The 15596-nt window shown below is 43.5% G+C and overlaps 1 protein-coding gene and 1 long non-coding RNA gene across 2 annotated transcripts in view; one reads left to right on the top strand and one right to left on the bottom strand.

Moving 5' to 3' along the window:
- The window catches only part of LOC118084301 (uncharacterized), a 41001-nt gene extending 29313 nt beyond the window's left edge, over positions 1-11688 (top strand). Inside the window, exon 3 of the long non-coding RNA XR_004692471.2 lies at positions 11407-11688. This is a non-coding gene — a long non-coding RNA (uncharacterized LOC118084301). The remainder of the gene's footprint in view (positions 1-11406) is intronic.
- Positions 1-15596, bottom strand: part of CHRDL1 (chordin like 1) — a 48652-nt gene that overhangs the window by 7989 nt on the left and 25067 nt on the right. Inside the window, exons 5-10 of the mRNA XM_060270531.1 lie at positions 14614-14759; positions 12816-12909; positions 11682-11749; positions 8107-8281; positions 1343-1537; positions 927-1094 (exon numbers count right to left, since the gene is read on the bottom strand). Of these exons, the coding sequence (XP_060126514.1) occupies positions 927-1094; positions 1343-1537; positions 8107-8281; positions 11682-11749; positions 12816-12909; positions 14614-14759 (846 nt within the window). The remainder of the gene's footprint in view (positions 1-926; positions 1095-1342; positions 1538-8106; positions 8282-11681; positions 11750-12815; positions 12910-14613; positions 14760-15596) is intronic.

Here is a 15596-nt window from a genome sequence, read left to right as displayed (position 1 = left end):
ATTGTTGCTGTGCAGGAATTATCTCAGATGGATGTTGAAGGGACATAGTGTAATGGCTGATCTCTGTTAAAGAGGGGGTCACAAAATGCTGCAGGCATGTCCCCCCCACATCAGTAGGGGGAGAAAGCACCTACATGAGCCACCAACATGCTTGTTCATTTAGAGAAGCTCTTTACCCCTATTCTCTGCTTAGAACAGATGGAAAGGTGGGCATCAAATGAAACATGGGTAGTTGAAGGGGCAATATTCAATTTAAGAGAGGCTGAGCCTGTGCAAAGAGGAACTGAGCAGGAAGAACAAGCAGACTCTCCTTTGATGTGAATTTTTAAGGGGATATTTATGGAAACCTTCTGAAGGTATCATAGAAGGTACTGGCAGGCACACTGGTGTCTGTTGGCACTATGTTGGTGAACTTTGACCTAGATACTTGATAGAATGCCTTTCTCAATTTGTTCTACATAGGCACGGCAATCTTCTGGGGAGGTACTTCTTAGCATATTGTCTTGTTTAGTGTTTTATTCCCCCCCCCTTTAATGGATTGTCTTAAATGTCTTCCTTTTGCTACTCCCGTTCCTCGCCTCTCTTTCTGCCACACTCTTTCTCTCTCTACCTTCTCAGCTTCCCTCACTTTCTGCTACTCCTTTTATCCATTTCCCCCCAATTCCCCCATTCCTTACCATCTGCATAGAATAAGGCTGAGAACCACAGGTTGCCAAGTTCTGCTTTAAGTTCTTAAAAATACCTGACTCCATTTTGCTTGCTTTAATGCTAAAGTCCAAAACCCACTTGCTTGAGAGTAAGCCTCACTGAATTCAATACAACTTCTGAGTAGGCATGGTTGGGATTGTGCTGTAACACAGATCCATACATCCCACCCACCCCGAAACACATGCCTTAATAATGGAAAGAGAATGTTCTCAGCTCACCTCTTCTAATGGTCCACATGTGGATTTTGACTTGCGGTGGTTGATCTGTCTCCAGTGCTATCTTGCGTATGGTTTCTCCTTCCTCAGAGAGAACAGCTTCATAGACAGGGAGCATCTCTTCACCACAGAAGTACTCTTTGCTGTCAAGGTTCTGACTTCCAATTTCATCTATAAGGGAAATAGGTTGATGCATTCATATTTTACGTATTACCTTTTATTCTCTCGTTTACTCCAAGGATTCCCCTGTTAGCCTCACAACAATCCTACATTGTAGGTTAGGGTTAGGTTAGATTGAAATGTCTGTCAGGTGGTGGCTGTTCCCCTGTGCCCTGTTCCACAGATGCTAAAAGACTCAAGTGTCTGAGAATGGGGTTGTGGGCTGCCCTTTTAAACCCAAAGCAACCTGTTATCCATACCTGGGCAGACTTTACAGCATTTCCCTTCAATTTTCCTTGGATGCTTGCAAGGATATTGATCGGGGCAATTAATTTTTTTGCATTCTTGCTTGGTGACGTTGCAGGTGCACAACACACACTCCACGATTCCGTAGGACCGAAGGTTAGGGTGCCAGGATTCTCCATGGGAGTAGGTTTTTCCATTGGAAACACAAACTGTGATGAAAAAAAAGGGGGGAGGACAAAACAAGTAGAACTTATATAGCTGCAAAAGGGATACAGTAGCCACAACCTTGCCCACTAGTTACTCAAAAACCATGGAACATTTTCCAGCCCATATTTTACCCACTTCACCACAAGAATATTGTGTGGCACTTTATCAAAAGCCTTGCTGAAATCAAGATACTGTACACTGCATCCACAGCATTCTCCTGATCCAACAAGCTTCTAATTCTATCAAAAAAGAGAAATGAGTTTTGTCTTGCATGACTTGTTTTTGAGAAACCTTCTTCCTTCAACTGTTGGCTGCTTGTGTATACTCTTCCTTCGTGATTTCCCCATTCTTCTGTTTCTTATACATGCCCTTCTTAAATCTCAGCTCATCTTTAAGCTGCAACCACACTGGTTTCTTTAAATGCCTTCCACTTTTCTTTCTTGTTAGAATTGACTGCCTTGGTGCCTTCAATATTTCACCTTTAAGAAGCTCCAATCCCTCTTGGATTCCCTTCTCTTGGAGCATTTCTGACCATGGAATCTCAACCAATAGTCCCTTAAAAGCTTTTTGAAATCAGCCTTCTTAAAGTCCAGAGTGCTTGTCTCACTCCACTCCACTTTCCCTTGCCACTGTATAATGAAACCTAGAAGGACATGATCACTTCCTCCCAAGATTCCCTGTACTTCCACTTCGTTGATAAGTTCCTTCTTGTTGGTGAGGACCAGGTCCAAGACCCCCTTGCTGCTTCTTTTACCTTCTGGGAAATGAAATAGTCAGCGAGGCAATTGAGGAATTTGTTTGACCTTACATTCTTGGCAGAGTTTGAGTTCCAACAGATACTGGGGCAGCTGAAGCCTCCTATGACTACTTATATCTCTCATTTTTGAATGTTTGGTAATCTGCTCCAAGTCTTCAGTCTTGCTCAGTGGTCTATAGCATTAAGGTCAACCTTGTTTCCCTCTCCTACAATTTTTAGCCAAATACTCTTAATCTGCCTCCCATTATCTCTTCACAATTGTACACATCCTTTACATATTATGGTCTGCAAATAAAAAGCCAATGGTGCAACTGTTTAAAAACAAACAAAATGCACAACAGACCATTGAGAACTCAGCATGCTCAATAGCCAAGTACTGTAATGCTGAAAGTCGGTGGGGTGGGGGAGGCAAATGCCCTGTCTGAGCCTCTAACATGGCCGACAGGTTGGGATTCCAAACAGGAGCACTCCTGTCAGGAGGTGAGGAGGTACACAGCAACATTTTGCTGCAGTTTTATATGTCACTAGTAATCTTAAAGGCATGTTTAGCTTCCAATGCTTAATACAGTAGGGTAGGCAAACTAAGGCTTGGGGGCCGGATGTGGCCCAATCGCCTTCTCAATCTAGCCCGCGGAAGGTCCGGGAATCAGTGTGTTTTTACATGAGTAGAATATGTCCCTTTATTTACAATGCATCTCTGGGTTATTTGTGGGACCTCCCTGGTGTTTTTACATGAGTAGAATGTGTGCTTTTATTTAAAATGCATCTCTGGGTTATTTGTAGGGCATAGGAATTCGTTCACCCCCCCAAAAAAAATATAGTCCGGCCCCCCACAAGGTCTGAGGGACAGTGGACCGGCCCCCTGCTGAAAAGGTTTGCTGACCCCTGATTCTAAACACATACAGTATGCATGTGTGTTTAGGAGATCCATAAATACTGCAGTCTTGTGCATGCCTACTCAAATGTAAGACTCACTAAATATTCTCAAGTAAGGTTGCAAACCTAAGCATGTCTACTCAGAAGTAAGTCCCACTGAATTCAATGTGGTTATCTGCCAGGTAAGTATGGCTGGGATTGCAGCCCAAGCATGTGTAGGACTGCAACCTAAATGTGTCTCTATTTAAATAATAATAATTAAAGCAATACTTTTTGCATTAGGACTTGAAAAAGCCATGCACATCTTGCTGTGAGAAGTCTACAAACCCAAGCCGAGTAACCAATTTGTCTGGCTGGCATCCAAATGTGCCTTTCAGACCTTTCTAAACATCTGCAATGAACTTCATGGTCATTGATTTGGTATTTCAGGAATCTGGAGTTGTGTCGTTTGGCGCCAAATGTGTGATAATAAGACCGTGACTTCAAAGGGGAGCCTCTCACCCAATGAGACGTTCTATCCCCTCTTTCCCCTGGATGAAGTAGCCAACCAGTCAGTAGATAGCAATATGTCTGATCTATTTGCACGGGCTTAATAGCAAGCCTCATGCAATTGTTCACTTGTTGACTGATACGGCTGCCTCCATGTCTCTGCCAGCTAGAGGTGACCACTTTAAAAAAGTCCCAAAAGACTCTTATCAAAAGTCTCAAAAGACTCTATACATTCTATCACCACCAAATAACCATAGAAAACTGCCTTTTTCAAAACCAGATCATTGGTCAACCTGGCCCACAATTTTTCAACACTGACTAGCAGTGACTCTCCAGGGTTTCAGATAGGGGTCTTTCTTTCACCCTCAAACCTGGAGATGCCGGGAAGCTTCTGCATCCGAAGGATGTAGTCTGACACAAGGGATGTAAGAAGGCATCATTTCCCATTCTGCCCTATATTCACCACTAGCAGAACTGTTTCTACTATGCTGCAGTTCAACAGTTCACCAGAAATTATGCTATTTATCTCACATTCTTCTGTGGCATAAGTATGTAACTTACATAATTTATTCAATTCAATATGTCAATTATGGTGTTATTCCATTCCGTTCATTTCCATGCAAAGGAAATGCAATGCAAACGAGGACAATACATAATCAATGATGTATCATTTGCAGATTGAAAGAAGAAGCAGTAGCAGCAACAACAGTGAATACTAATCGTATTCATTGGTTTGATTTCTGTTCTGGACATGAATAAATAAACATTAGTAATCTCCACTACCATTTCTATTTTCCTTGAAATTATTTGACATCCTTATCTTGCAGTTAGCTTTTTACCTTCCCCTTGTATGTTCCTAAATTAGGGGTGTGGCTGCAGTCTTACTTTGGACCCCCCGTCCCTCTTTTTCAATATTAGTTCTCAGGTAAAATCTGACATCTCAACCACTATTACTGCTGCTATTTGGATTCCCTGTTCTACAAATACGCCAGCACAGATGCCTGCATTTTTTAAAAAAAACAAGATTTTGGGCAACTTCCAAAAATCATTGTTGGAAGTGGGGAGGAAGAGGGATCACTGATGTTGGCATGCCCTTCTCTTGCTAGAGATGGTGGGTGCCTGTAGAAAGCGGAGCCCTTTGTCTGCATTTACAATGGGCCATAAGAACCTCGAATCCTATGGCATTCATGCCCATGACCTTTTTGAAGTTACCTCTCCAGTTAATTAATAACACTCACACTAATTGCATAGAACAAAAGGAAAAGACCTCATCAGCATTCTTGCTTCCATCGGGGGTGTGTGTGTGTGTGTGTGTGTAACCTTGGACTCTGTGAGAAGCACATACAAGCCCCCGAAAACTGCCCCCCCATTGATGTGGTACCGTGCATGGGAAATGTGCTATTCATTTGGAGGCTTTTTATGTACTGAAGCAAATCAGTTAGAAATTGCTTTGATGATATCTTCGTGTGTGAACTGGAGGTCGGAGACATTGCAGCGGGCGGGGATTTCTTGCTTTGAGATCCAACATGAAACATCGGCCTGAGCTGAATGTTATTCCATGATTGTTCAGGTGGATAATAGACTCTATAGCCAACATTCCTTCAGTTAGTTAATACCTTGAAAGATTAGCTGGCCATAAATCAAAGGCTTTTACCATATTGCAGGCCACTTTTAAGAGCCCATGGACTGTTGGCTTTGTGCAGAACTGCTTTTTCTACTTCAAAACCTTTCTACTACCCTTTTGGGTTTCACTTTGCAAACCTCTGGGATCATTCACACAATCACTAGTGCGAAATCCTATGCATAAGTTGGGGGAGGGTTCTGCTGTGTGTGTGTGTGTGTGTGTGTGATTAAAGTTTTGGCACAATCATTTAGTCTGCATATTTTACTGCAGGGATAGCCAATATGGCTCCCTCCAGACAGTTGGTTGATATTCCAATTCCATCTGCTTCATCCAGCATGGCCAATGGTCAGGGCAGATGAAAGGCACTGTCCAACATCTAGAGGGCACCACTTTGGCTGCCCTTGCTCTGCTATAACTAAGGATGCTTGCAGAATTCATTCTGCATGACTTCTGATCTGGACCTTGCAAACTAATATACAGATTGGAATGTGGTTATCCTGTGACACAGTTAGAAATGGATGGATACCAGTTTCTGGGAACTGCAGGTGGAGAGAGTTACTGTTCTGCTCATGTCCAGTTTGCAGGCTCCCTGCAGGCATCTGGCTGGCCACTGTGAGAATCGGATGCTGGACCAGATGGGCCACTGGGCTGGTCTACAAGGCTCATCTTACATTCTTATGAACCTGTTTATTTGGCTTTCTTTCACTTTCTCATTTTTCCAGCCTTAAATTCAGTTCACTATATTTCCATATCAGTTTGTGAATTCTTTTTCAAATGTCCTCATGAAAATTCACCAGGAGTTTAGTGTGAATTCATTTGAAGATACACATATTTGCATTCAATTTTACCAAATATACACATCTTTTGCAGAACTGTTACCCCTAATATAATGCAAAATTTGAAGAAGTGTGCATTTTGGAGGACAGTTTTTTTCCGGTTTGTATATTGCTTAAGAAAGTGCAAATTTGGTGGCTCTGCCTTTAAATGCAAAACAGAATCAAATTTCTCCTTCATTCCTAGGTGTACTAAGGTGCATGTAAAAATGCAAGTTTTAGGATAAAACAGGGTTATAAATGCATATTTTTGTGAAGATTCTTCAAAAAGTACATACTGAAATACCAATTTTAATGCAGAGTTGTTGTTTTAAAGTAGCAGATTCATGCAGAAATGATATGCAACAGACTTAGGAATGAAAATATCTGAAAAACCAGAAAGAGAATGCTTCATCCTCCCTAACTTTAAACAAGCTTATGCCCATGTAACTGGGGGGGTGGGGTGGGGTAGAAATTTATATCCCTATCTAGCCCTACTTCCATCTTATTCCCCCCCCCCTGCTGAAATTTAGATTGCAAGCTCCTAGAGGCAGGGACCTGCCCTCTTATTCTTTGTAAAGTGCCATGCACACTGATGATGCTCAACAAACAACAACAAGAATGCATTTATTAGGTAACACATGACACAGTATTTGTTTGGGCATAAATCTGATGGGGTTTGTGTCTACTCCCTGCAAATTCTTCCCCCATAAAAGGGTGGATAAACTGCTGGAATCAAGCACATGGGATGCACATGCATGTGGGCCTGCTCTCCACTTGATACACAGGACCTCTGGCTGATGATGGTCCGAAACGGCCTCCAGTCATTTCACATGTATTTCTGCAGCAGTACTGTATGAATCCTGCCACCTTGCTGAAGCTGCACACATTGGAAGAGGCATAGCATAGGAACATAGGTAGCTGCCTTATACTGATTCAGATTCATTGGTCCCTCTGGCTCAGTATTGTCCACACTGATTTCATGCAGAGGTAAAAAGGTAAAGAGGTAAAGAGGTAAAATAGGTAAAGGACCCCTGACAGTTAATTCCAGTTGCAGACGACTCTGGGGTTGCGGCGCTCATCTTGCTCTACAGGCTGAGGGAGCCTAAACTGTCCGCAGACAGTTTTTCCGGGTCATGTGGCCAGCATGACTAAGCCGCTTCTGGCGAAACCAGAGCAGCGCACGGGAGCTCCGTTTACCTTCCCGCTGGAGCGGTACCTATTTATCTACTTGCACTATGACGTGCTTTCAAACTGCTAGGTTGGCAGGAGCAGGGACTGAGCAACAGGAGCTCACCCCATTGCGGGGATTCGAACCACCAACCTTCCTATTAGCAAGCCCAAGGCTCAGTGGTTTAGACCACAGTGCCACCTGCATCCCTTTATGCAGAGGGCATTCCAAATTCTACCTAGAGATGCTGGGGATTAAACATGGAACCTTCTGCATGCGAAGCAGATGCTCCCTTGGTCTAGTCAGTGCCTGGGCGTTTGACTACTGGGTACCACATGCTTTGGGTTCTATGATGGAAAAATGTTGGATATGAATGTAAGCAAAACAATAAATATACTAAAATTAAAGTCCCCCCCCTGCACCTGGAGAACAAACATTCCATTATAATAAAATGCTGGCTGATGTTTGACAATAACAAGGCACCACTCCTGACCAGTGTAAGTCACTCTTAGCTACACCTAGCTCAGGACCCCATCCTTCCCTGAAACTTTCCAGGTAAAAGTGCAGCATGGCATGCTGATGAGAGAAAAAAAATGATTAAAATAAAAAAGTTGGGGAAATAAAAATGCTTTCACTAGTCAGCAAAAGCAAGCTACCAAAGGTGTTTGTAGAAGCTCCATAAAATGTGCAGGAATCCCAGAGATTGCCTAGGAGCCCTTCCAGCCACAGACTTGAATCTGGGGCCTTCTGAGTTGTGTGTAAGTGGTGCTGGGTTCTTTCCTCCAAACCCTCTAAGAAGAAGACAATTACAAAACAACAACAAGACATTACATTCCCCTTACCTCGCCCATGCTTCTGTTTGCTGTTGAGGACAATCTGTACAATTGTCCCAGAGGCCTGTTGCATATCCGGCAGGGCTCCTCTGTTACTTCTGCCACCAGGCACCCGTGGAATGTTGGCTGCCTGTCGGGAATTGCTGGGTGGAGGGTCATAATGGGAGCGATGAGGAGAGTGCCTCTGCATGAAAGAGAGAGGGGAGGGGAAAGCCCTCTGAGAAAAGGAATAGGAGAGCTTCATGAGACTGAAGGTTTTAGAGCAGGGGTGGCAAACTCCCAAGACACTGCGATCTACCTCATAGAGTTAAAAACTGGCAGTGACCTACGCCCTTTTTGAGGTTCAGGTCAAAGTTGTTGTTGAGCTTTTTTTTTAGGAAGGACAGCCATGTTTCTTGGGGATGCAGGCCAACACTGTTGAACTTTTTTTAGGGGAGCCAAAGTTGTTGAGCTTGTTTGGGGGGAGCCAGTGATCTGCCAGTGATCTGTTTAAGAGGAACAATCTTTTGACCTCCGTTATGAAGCCCCTGTTGTCAGGACCACATTCCAGGAGGGTAGCTCTGTCCATGGGTGCCTCCAGACTGTTGGTATTTTGCAGGAAGGAACTTTAGGCTTGTGCATTTAAAGTGGATTAATGTGCTCAGTTGCCCTAGCATGACAAACCCATTCCACAAAAGAAACAGACTTTGCAGTTAGGAAAGTAATGGGAAAAGGCATTGAGAAGTGTGGGATTAACTAAGGACTAATGGGAAGAAGTTTAAATGCCACTTCAGTAAATCAGGATGAATGTTGGATGAATGTGCTTTGTTGAAAAACCTCCCAGCAAACAAATCATAACAAATGTCTGATAAAGACTGGGTACAATCTGAGCTCCTTGGGCTTTGCACAAGGATCGATGCTGGCTGGGGCTAATGGGAATTGGAGTCTAACAACATCAAGATGTTAAATGGAAATAGGTTCATAAACAGCATGTCTTCACTGTACTCTTTTTGGTGCATGCTAAAAACATTTTTGTTTCAGCAAGCATACCTAGATTTGTAATAATGATAATGATGATGATAATGATGATGATGATGATGATAATTTTATTATTTATACCCCACCCATTCGGCTGGGTTTCCCCAGCCACTCTGGGTGGCTTACAGCATATCTAAAAACACCAAGCCTTAAAAACTTCCCAATACAGGGCTGCCTTCAGATGTCTTCTAAAAGTTGTGTAATCCTCTATCTCTTTGACATCTGAAGGGAGGGCATTTCACAGAGAGTGTGCCACTACTGAGAAGCCCTTCTGCCTATTTCCCTGTAGAAGACTGATGCATGTTTTAATCTGGTTTTTAGCTTATTGCAGATTTTAATTATGTTTTGAATGTTTTAAACAGTTGTTTTTAACTTTTATTTATTTTTTTACACATGGTTTTCTTAATACATTCTTTTTGCAAACCGCTTTGAAGTTTTATTGCAATCAAGTGGCATATAAATCTTGTGAGATAAATAAGCACTAACAACAGCTATACCTGGAGGGCCACAGGTTTCCCACCCATGCACCAATACCTTTAGTACAGAGTAAGGTACAACCTCTTCTTCTCTTGGACTTCAACCATAATCCACTTTTGGGGATGTTGGGAAGCTTTTCAGGGAAGAATAATGCAGCTGCCTGCCCCAGTGCCCCATTTATCCCCAGGCAACGCTACCATATGCATAGGCTAGCACCCCACAAGCTACTTTCATAAGTGCTTTCCTATGGATGGAGTCTAACACACCTAAATCTCAGCCTATGCTGATTTTGCCCAAAGTTGTCATAGATACTTCACAGATGCATTTTGCTAAAGGTCTTAATATCACATAGGGATGACTCTGGAGTAACAGGAGCTCTCAATAAAGTGTTGTCTGGTAAGTCCCCATAGGGTTTATGGTGGACTTTCTTTGGTGATGCAGCACTGGTGGCCAACGTAAATAGCCAATGAAGAATCTTCTATGTTTTTTTTGTGTTTAAAATGGTGGTCATTTCTTACTCAGTAATGTCCTGGAAACTGTTTTAACTTTGTTGGTGTTGTTGGGCGGAGGTGGTGGCAGCTGGGAGATGGTATGAGCATTTTTTAAAAGACAAAGAAGAGCCCAGGGTAGGGATCAATTATTTGCTCTAACACTTGGGGTTCTCAGATTCTTCCCCTTGTCAGATTAGCTAGTAATTTGGGGTTCCTTTCAATTTCTTGCAGAGTTGAGGGCACTTGAGTCCATTGATTCTAGTGGATTTAGGTTTGGCTAAATCTGTTTTGGATTACAGCCATTATTTTGGGCAACAAAAACATTCATCCCCCCCCCACACGCACAGAGAGGCATTTGTTTGTTTTTGTTAGGTTTTGCTCCTCACATTTCAAAATACTGAGCTTTCATTTCAAATTACTCTGTTGTAACAATCAGTTCTGCTGGACTGAATATCTGACAGTTTGGTTTCATAATACAGACACCAAAATCACTGCAGACCCAGGTTTAGTTCCTCAGAATGAGTTGGATATACACCCTCCGAGCAAGGACTTTGCTCCAAACTTCTGTAGCCTTGCGGCTGTGGTTGGGGAGGCATTCTTTATCATCACTAGCCAGAGGTCAAAGAGCTGTTGGGGAGTTCTGCTACCTCCATCTCAGCAAGAAGGCCAACACAGGAAGGGGAACAGCAACAGCTCATTAGCAGAACATCTGTTTTGCATGCAGAAGGTTCCAAGTTCAATCCCTGGTGTTCCCAGGTAAGGCTAGGAAGGTTCTTATTCCAAAATCCTGAAGAACCACTTCCTGTAAGATCCTAAGATTGGCCTGTCCCCAACTGGACACAGAGTCATGAAGTCAGAAGGGACTTGGAATGCCACCTAGCCCCCACCCCCGTATTTCTGCCAAAGCAGAAAATCAGCTGCTACCACATCACAGATTGGTGGCCATCCAGTTTCTGTTTAATAGCCTCTGACAAAGGAGAACCCGCCACCTTCTGAGGCTGTCTGTTCCACTTTCTGCTTTTGACCTTTGAAATTTATCACTCTACCACTGCATTCCACCCCAAAAGTCTCCCAAACGCTTGCTGATTCAGTGGCCACAGAAATGGATACAGGCGCTGTTCTGATTGGCAATTCAGTATACTCCAACCACAGAAAATAAACAACTGTTTATGTTTCCTTCACTGCTATTTTTTTTTCTTAAACAAAAGATGTTTTCTCCCCTTCCCTCCTCCCCAGATACATGAGATATACTCATGCCCTTGATTGCATTTCAACTATTTATGGGCTAAAAACTTTTGATAGATTTTCTTTGTCTTTTTTCCAGGAAAAGAAAGCCAGGCCTCTTCCAGTTTCAAGCCAGTGAACTTCAAAACTAGCTTTAAGTTTTCTATCAATTTAGTCAACTATTCAACTCCCAGAAGATGTCTCAATCACAAAGATAAGTCTCACTACTATGAAAACATCTGCCAGAAATTCCCCTTTTGAAACAGGATGGGTGTGAAATGAACAAAACACACAACAGCCATGTTTGCCTTGGGTGTGTGCACAACTCAGTGGGAGAGTTCTGTTTCTTTTGATGAGATCATGAACTTCACTTACAGCTTCTCTGTTGGCTGGTTGCCGAAAGATGTCACCATCTGGGTTGTCCCACGAAGACTCCCTGTCTCCTGTAGTCAAGAGACAATGATGTCAAGAATTACTGGGGCCATTTGTGATTCCCCACCCTGATGTCCCTGCGTGTAATGAAAGTGAAGATATCAACGTGGAGGAGTTATATTCCAATGATAGCCTGAGGACATCTCTATGGAGCTTTCTGCTGTTTAACTAAACTGGAAACAGAACTGTCCTAAATTCTGAAACAGCCTCAGCCTCACTCTTGAATAAGATAATTGACTTTTGGCATGTTTCTGGGGTCTTGGGCTCCAGGTCTTCATGGTTTCCAGGCTCAGGCTCAATATCAGGACTTGTGCCACACACTTCTGCATCTAGTACTGGTGGCTAGAAGTGCTTGCGGATTTCAAGGCACACAAACCAAACCACTCCCATGACACTTGAAACAGTCATGGCTTCCCCTAAAGTTCTGGGAGCTGTCCTTTGTTAAGGGTGCTGAGAGTTGTTGGGAGACCCCTGTTCCCATCACAGAGCTACAAGTCCCAAAGTTGTTTTGCCAATCAATTCCTCTTCCTAGGAAACTCTGTGTTGACAACTAAGTATTGTGATTTCTGCATTGCAGGGGGTTGGGCTAGATGACCCTTGGGATCCCTTCCAACTCTACAGGTATCTAATGCTATGACACTACTTAGCTAGGTGGACCAATGGTCTGGCTTCTTGGCAAGGCAGGTTCCTGTGTAAAAGTAACTTTAGGGGAAGGATCATAGCTCAGTGCTTAGAGCTTTCTCAACATCTTCAGGTAGGGTTGCGAAACAGACCCGTGTCTGAAACTCTGGCTGGCTGCTGTCAGTGCCGACAGAACTGAGGTCAATGGACCAGTGGTTTGACTCAATATAAGGTATCTTCCTTATACTTATGTTCCTAAGTTTCCTTCTACCTAAGGGAAAGTTGCTGATAAGGCTCCTCCAGCTATAGTAGTCATGCTGATGAATTCAGTATCTGAAGAAAACAGTGACATTCCACCTGCCTGAATAACATGCTTAATTGTCGAGCTCTCTCAAGAGATGGGCAGGTTGGGCTTGGAATGTAAGAAATTGCATACATATATATTTTATATTTTACCTCTGCAAACTGGGCAGCATGATTCTGGTGTGGACATTGGAGAGGTGCAAGTTAATTTGGGACAGGTCTTCAAGCCACAGTATACATTTCCTTCCTGCCATTAAACACACACACACACACACACACAAAGACAAAGGTAGGGCTAGTTAGTGCGTGATGCAGGCGCACAGATTCAAATGGCAGATGGTTGCCATAACAGCAAAACAATCCCATGTACATTCTTTACCTTTTATGAAGCGTTATTTAATTGCAACGAAGCTTAAAATGATGAGCTGCTGTCTCTCTCTATACATATCAAAGCTCTGGAATCCTCATAACACTCTCATGTCACTGACCTCTCAAATAATCAGATGTAGAGGAGGACTGAGAATCTCAGTAGCAACAAGAGGTGCATCCTACCTATTCCCTTCAGCACTATGAAATGTGTGACAGGCTGGAACTGCCCAGTTGGCTTATTCTTGTGGCTTTCGAAAGGTATTTTTTTGGGGGGGGGGCACTGGAGTTCCTTTGAAGATTATAAATTCCTTAAAGCAGGGATGGGGGGCATATGGCCTTCCAGATGTTGTTGGACTACCAACCTCCATCAACCCCAGCTAGCATGGTGAACAGTCTGGGATGACGGGGCTTGTAGTGTAGCAACACCTGCTCCATCACAGGTTCTGCAGCCCACCTCATAACTGTTTCTGAGAAATGTTCCATGTTGGATAACTAATCTTTTAAAATAGAGAATGGAGCAAAGAATCTAACTGGTTCAATACCAGAGGTCCAAGTGACTTACAAAGGATATATATTACTCTCCTCACCCAACTGGAGAAGCTGTGTCATAGATAGTTGAAGCCTTGGCAATGCATTCACTGATTCAGTTACTTGACAGTGTCCCTGCTCCATTTCCCTTCTATTATTAATAACATCAATAAATTTATTAGTCACTTATTTGCCACAGCAACTCAAAGTGACTTGCAACATTTTAAGCAAAAAACAAATGCACACATGGAAACCAGCATTTAAAAAACCCTCCTACATTAAAACATCCCACCCACAAAAAAAGGCCATAGATATTTAAAAGCCAAAGGCCTGATTAAAGAGGAATGATTTTGCCTTTGGTTTGGATATATGCAACAATGGTGCCAGGTGAGTTTCCCTCAGCAAAGTATTCTTCAAGTGTGCAGGCAGCACTGAGAAGGCCTGGTTCTCATATTGCCACCACCCAGACCTCCTGTAGCAGGAGCTACAGGAAAAGGCCTCAGATGACAAATTGCAGGGGCTAGGTTGGGTCACATGGGGAGGGAAGGTCATTGAGGTAGTTATTAAGGACCTGAGCTACATAAGACTTTATAGGTCAAAACCAGCATTTTGAAGTGGGGCCAGAGACTAATTGGTAGCTGGTGCAGTCAAGCCAGGATTGGTGTTATGTGCTCAGATGTGACTGAAGTGTGAATGTAATGCTCTGTAGGTTTTTGCTGAAGTTGATTGATGTCATTCTATTATAAAACTAATAAAATATTCCACACACTCAAAAATAATTCTCCCCAGACCACACACCTTCTCCTGGTTCAACTTTGTACCCTGAGTATTTTTGCCTGGTTGGAATGCGTCCTTGAACTCTGATAATCCTTCTTGCTTGTCTGGATGGAGATGAGTGTGGATGTGGAAACTAGCCTACTGTACAAAGTTAAAATTAACATTCCTTGGCTTGCATTTGCCTCTGGCCCTGCCCACCATTGGCACAAAGCCCTTGGAAAGTTGCTCAGAAGGGAATGCGGCCACAACACTGGTTTAACACAATCACGTGACTTACGGAACAGCTGCATTGGGCACACTGGTTGGCTTGTCTGTTCTGGAAGAGCCCCTCTGCCACAAACATCTCCCCGTGGTAGTAGGTTGTACCATTGTACTCACAGGACTTCCGGGTTATCTTACTGCCAGCAGAAAAAAGTGAATCATCTGCAAGAGTGCAGAAAGAAGAAGCAATTTACAAAACAAAGTTATCTCATGTGTCTCCTCTGGTGTGGCAGGTAGAAGGGCTCCCCAACTCACAGAGGGAACATTCTGCTTGCGCTCTGTCTACCCCAACAGGGTAGTAATGGCAGATTAATCCCCCAATGAGAGACTGCCTTATCTCTTAGATCTGTTGCCTCACCTTCATTAAGAACATCAGAAGAACTCTGCTGCATCACGCCAAGGCCCACCTAGTCCATCACTCAGTTCTCACAATGGCCAGCACCAGGGATCAAACCAGGGTTCCCTGAGCAATCAGGAAGTGCAACACCAGGAAGAGCACCACCAGCTAAATCAGTGGTACCACCATGGTGTCCTCCAGACATTTTTGGACTTAAGCTCCCATCATGTCAGGCATATGGAGAAGCGGAAAAACCAGATGGGTCTAATATAGTACTGGTGCCCCAGCTCTGGAACACTCTCCTGGAATCATGGATAGTCACAAGTCTGTTGGGACTTCAATGTTCACAATGGAAGTTTGCTTGCTCTTTCTAGCTTTTGGGAACTATGGTTTAGAGCCTTGAATTGGTTTTGTTTTGTAGTGTTAATTTTGTGGTTCGGCTATTGAAATCCTATATAATAAAGTGCAAGTGTCTCTGCGTCCAGTCCCTGTGTCCGTGGGATTGCGCTACTGCGCATGTGCCCCATGGACAGCCGTTGGGACTTGGAGCGCAGAGACGGAGCGTGTTGGCCGGCGTGTAAGGGAGCTCAGCCTCTCAGCGTTTGGAGCAGCTCTCGCGAGAGAATCCAGAGGACGTGCGAGATAGCCCCGTGCTCGCGAGC

This window comes from Zootoca vivipara, chromosome Z, assembly GCF_963506605.1.
Source record: "Zootoca vivipara chromosome Z, rZooViv1.1, whole genome shotgun sequence".
Lineage (NCBI taxonomy): Eukaryota > Metazoa > Chordata > Lepidosauria > Squamata > Lacertidae > Zootoca > Zootoca vivipara.
The sequence above is the reverse complement of the archived record's forward strand: the minus strand, read 5'-3'. Positions and strand labels throughout refer to the sequence as shown.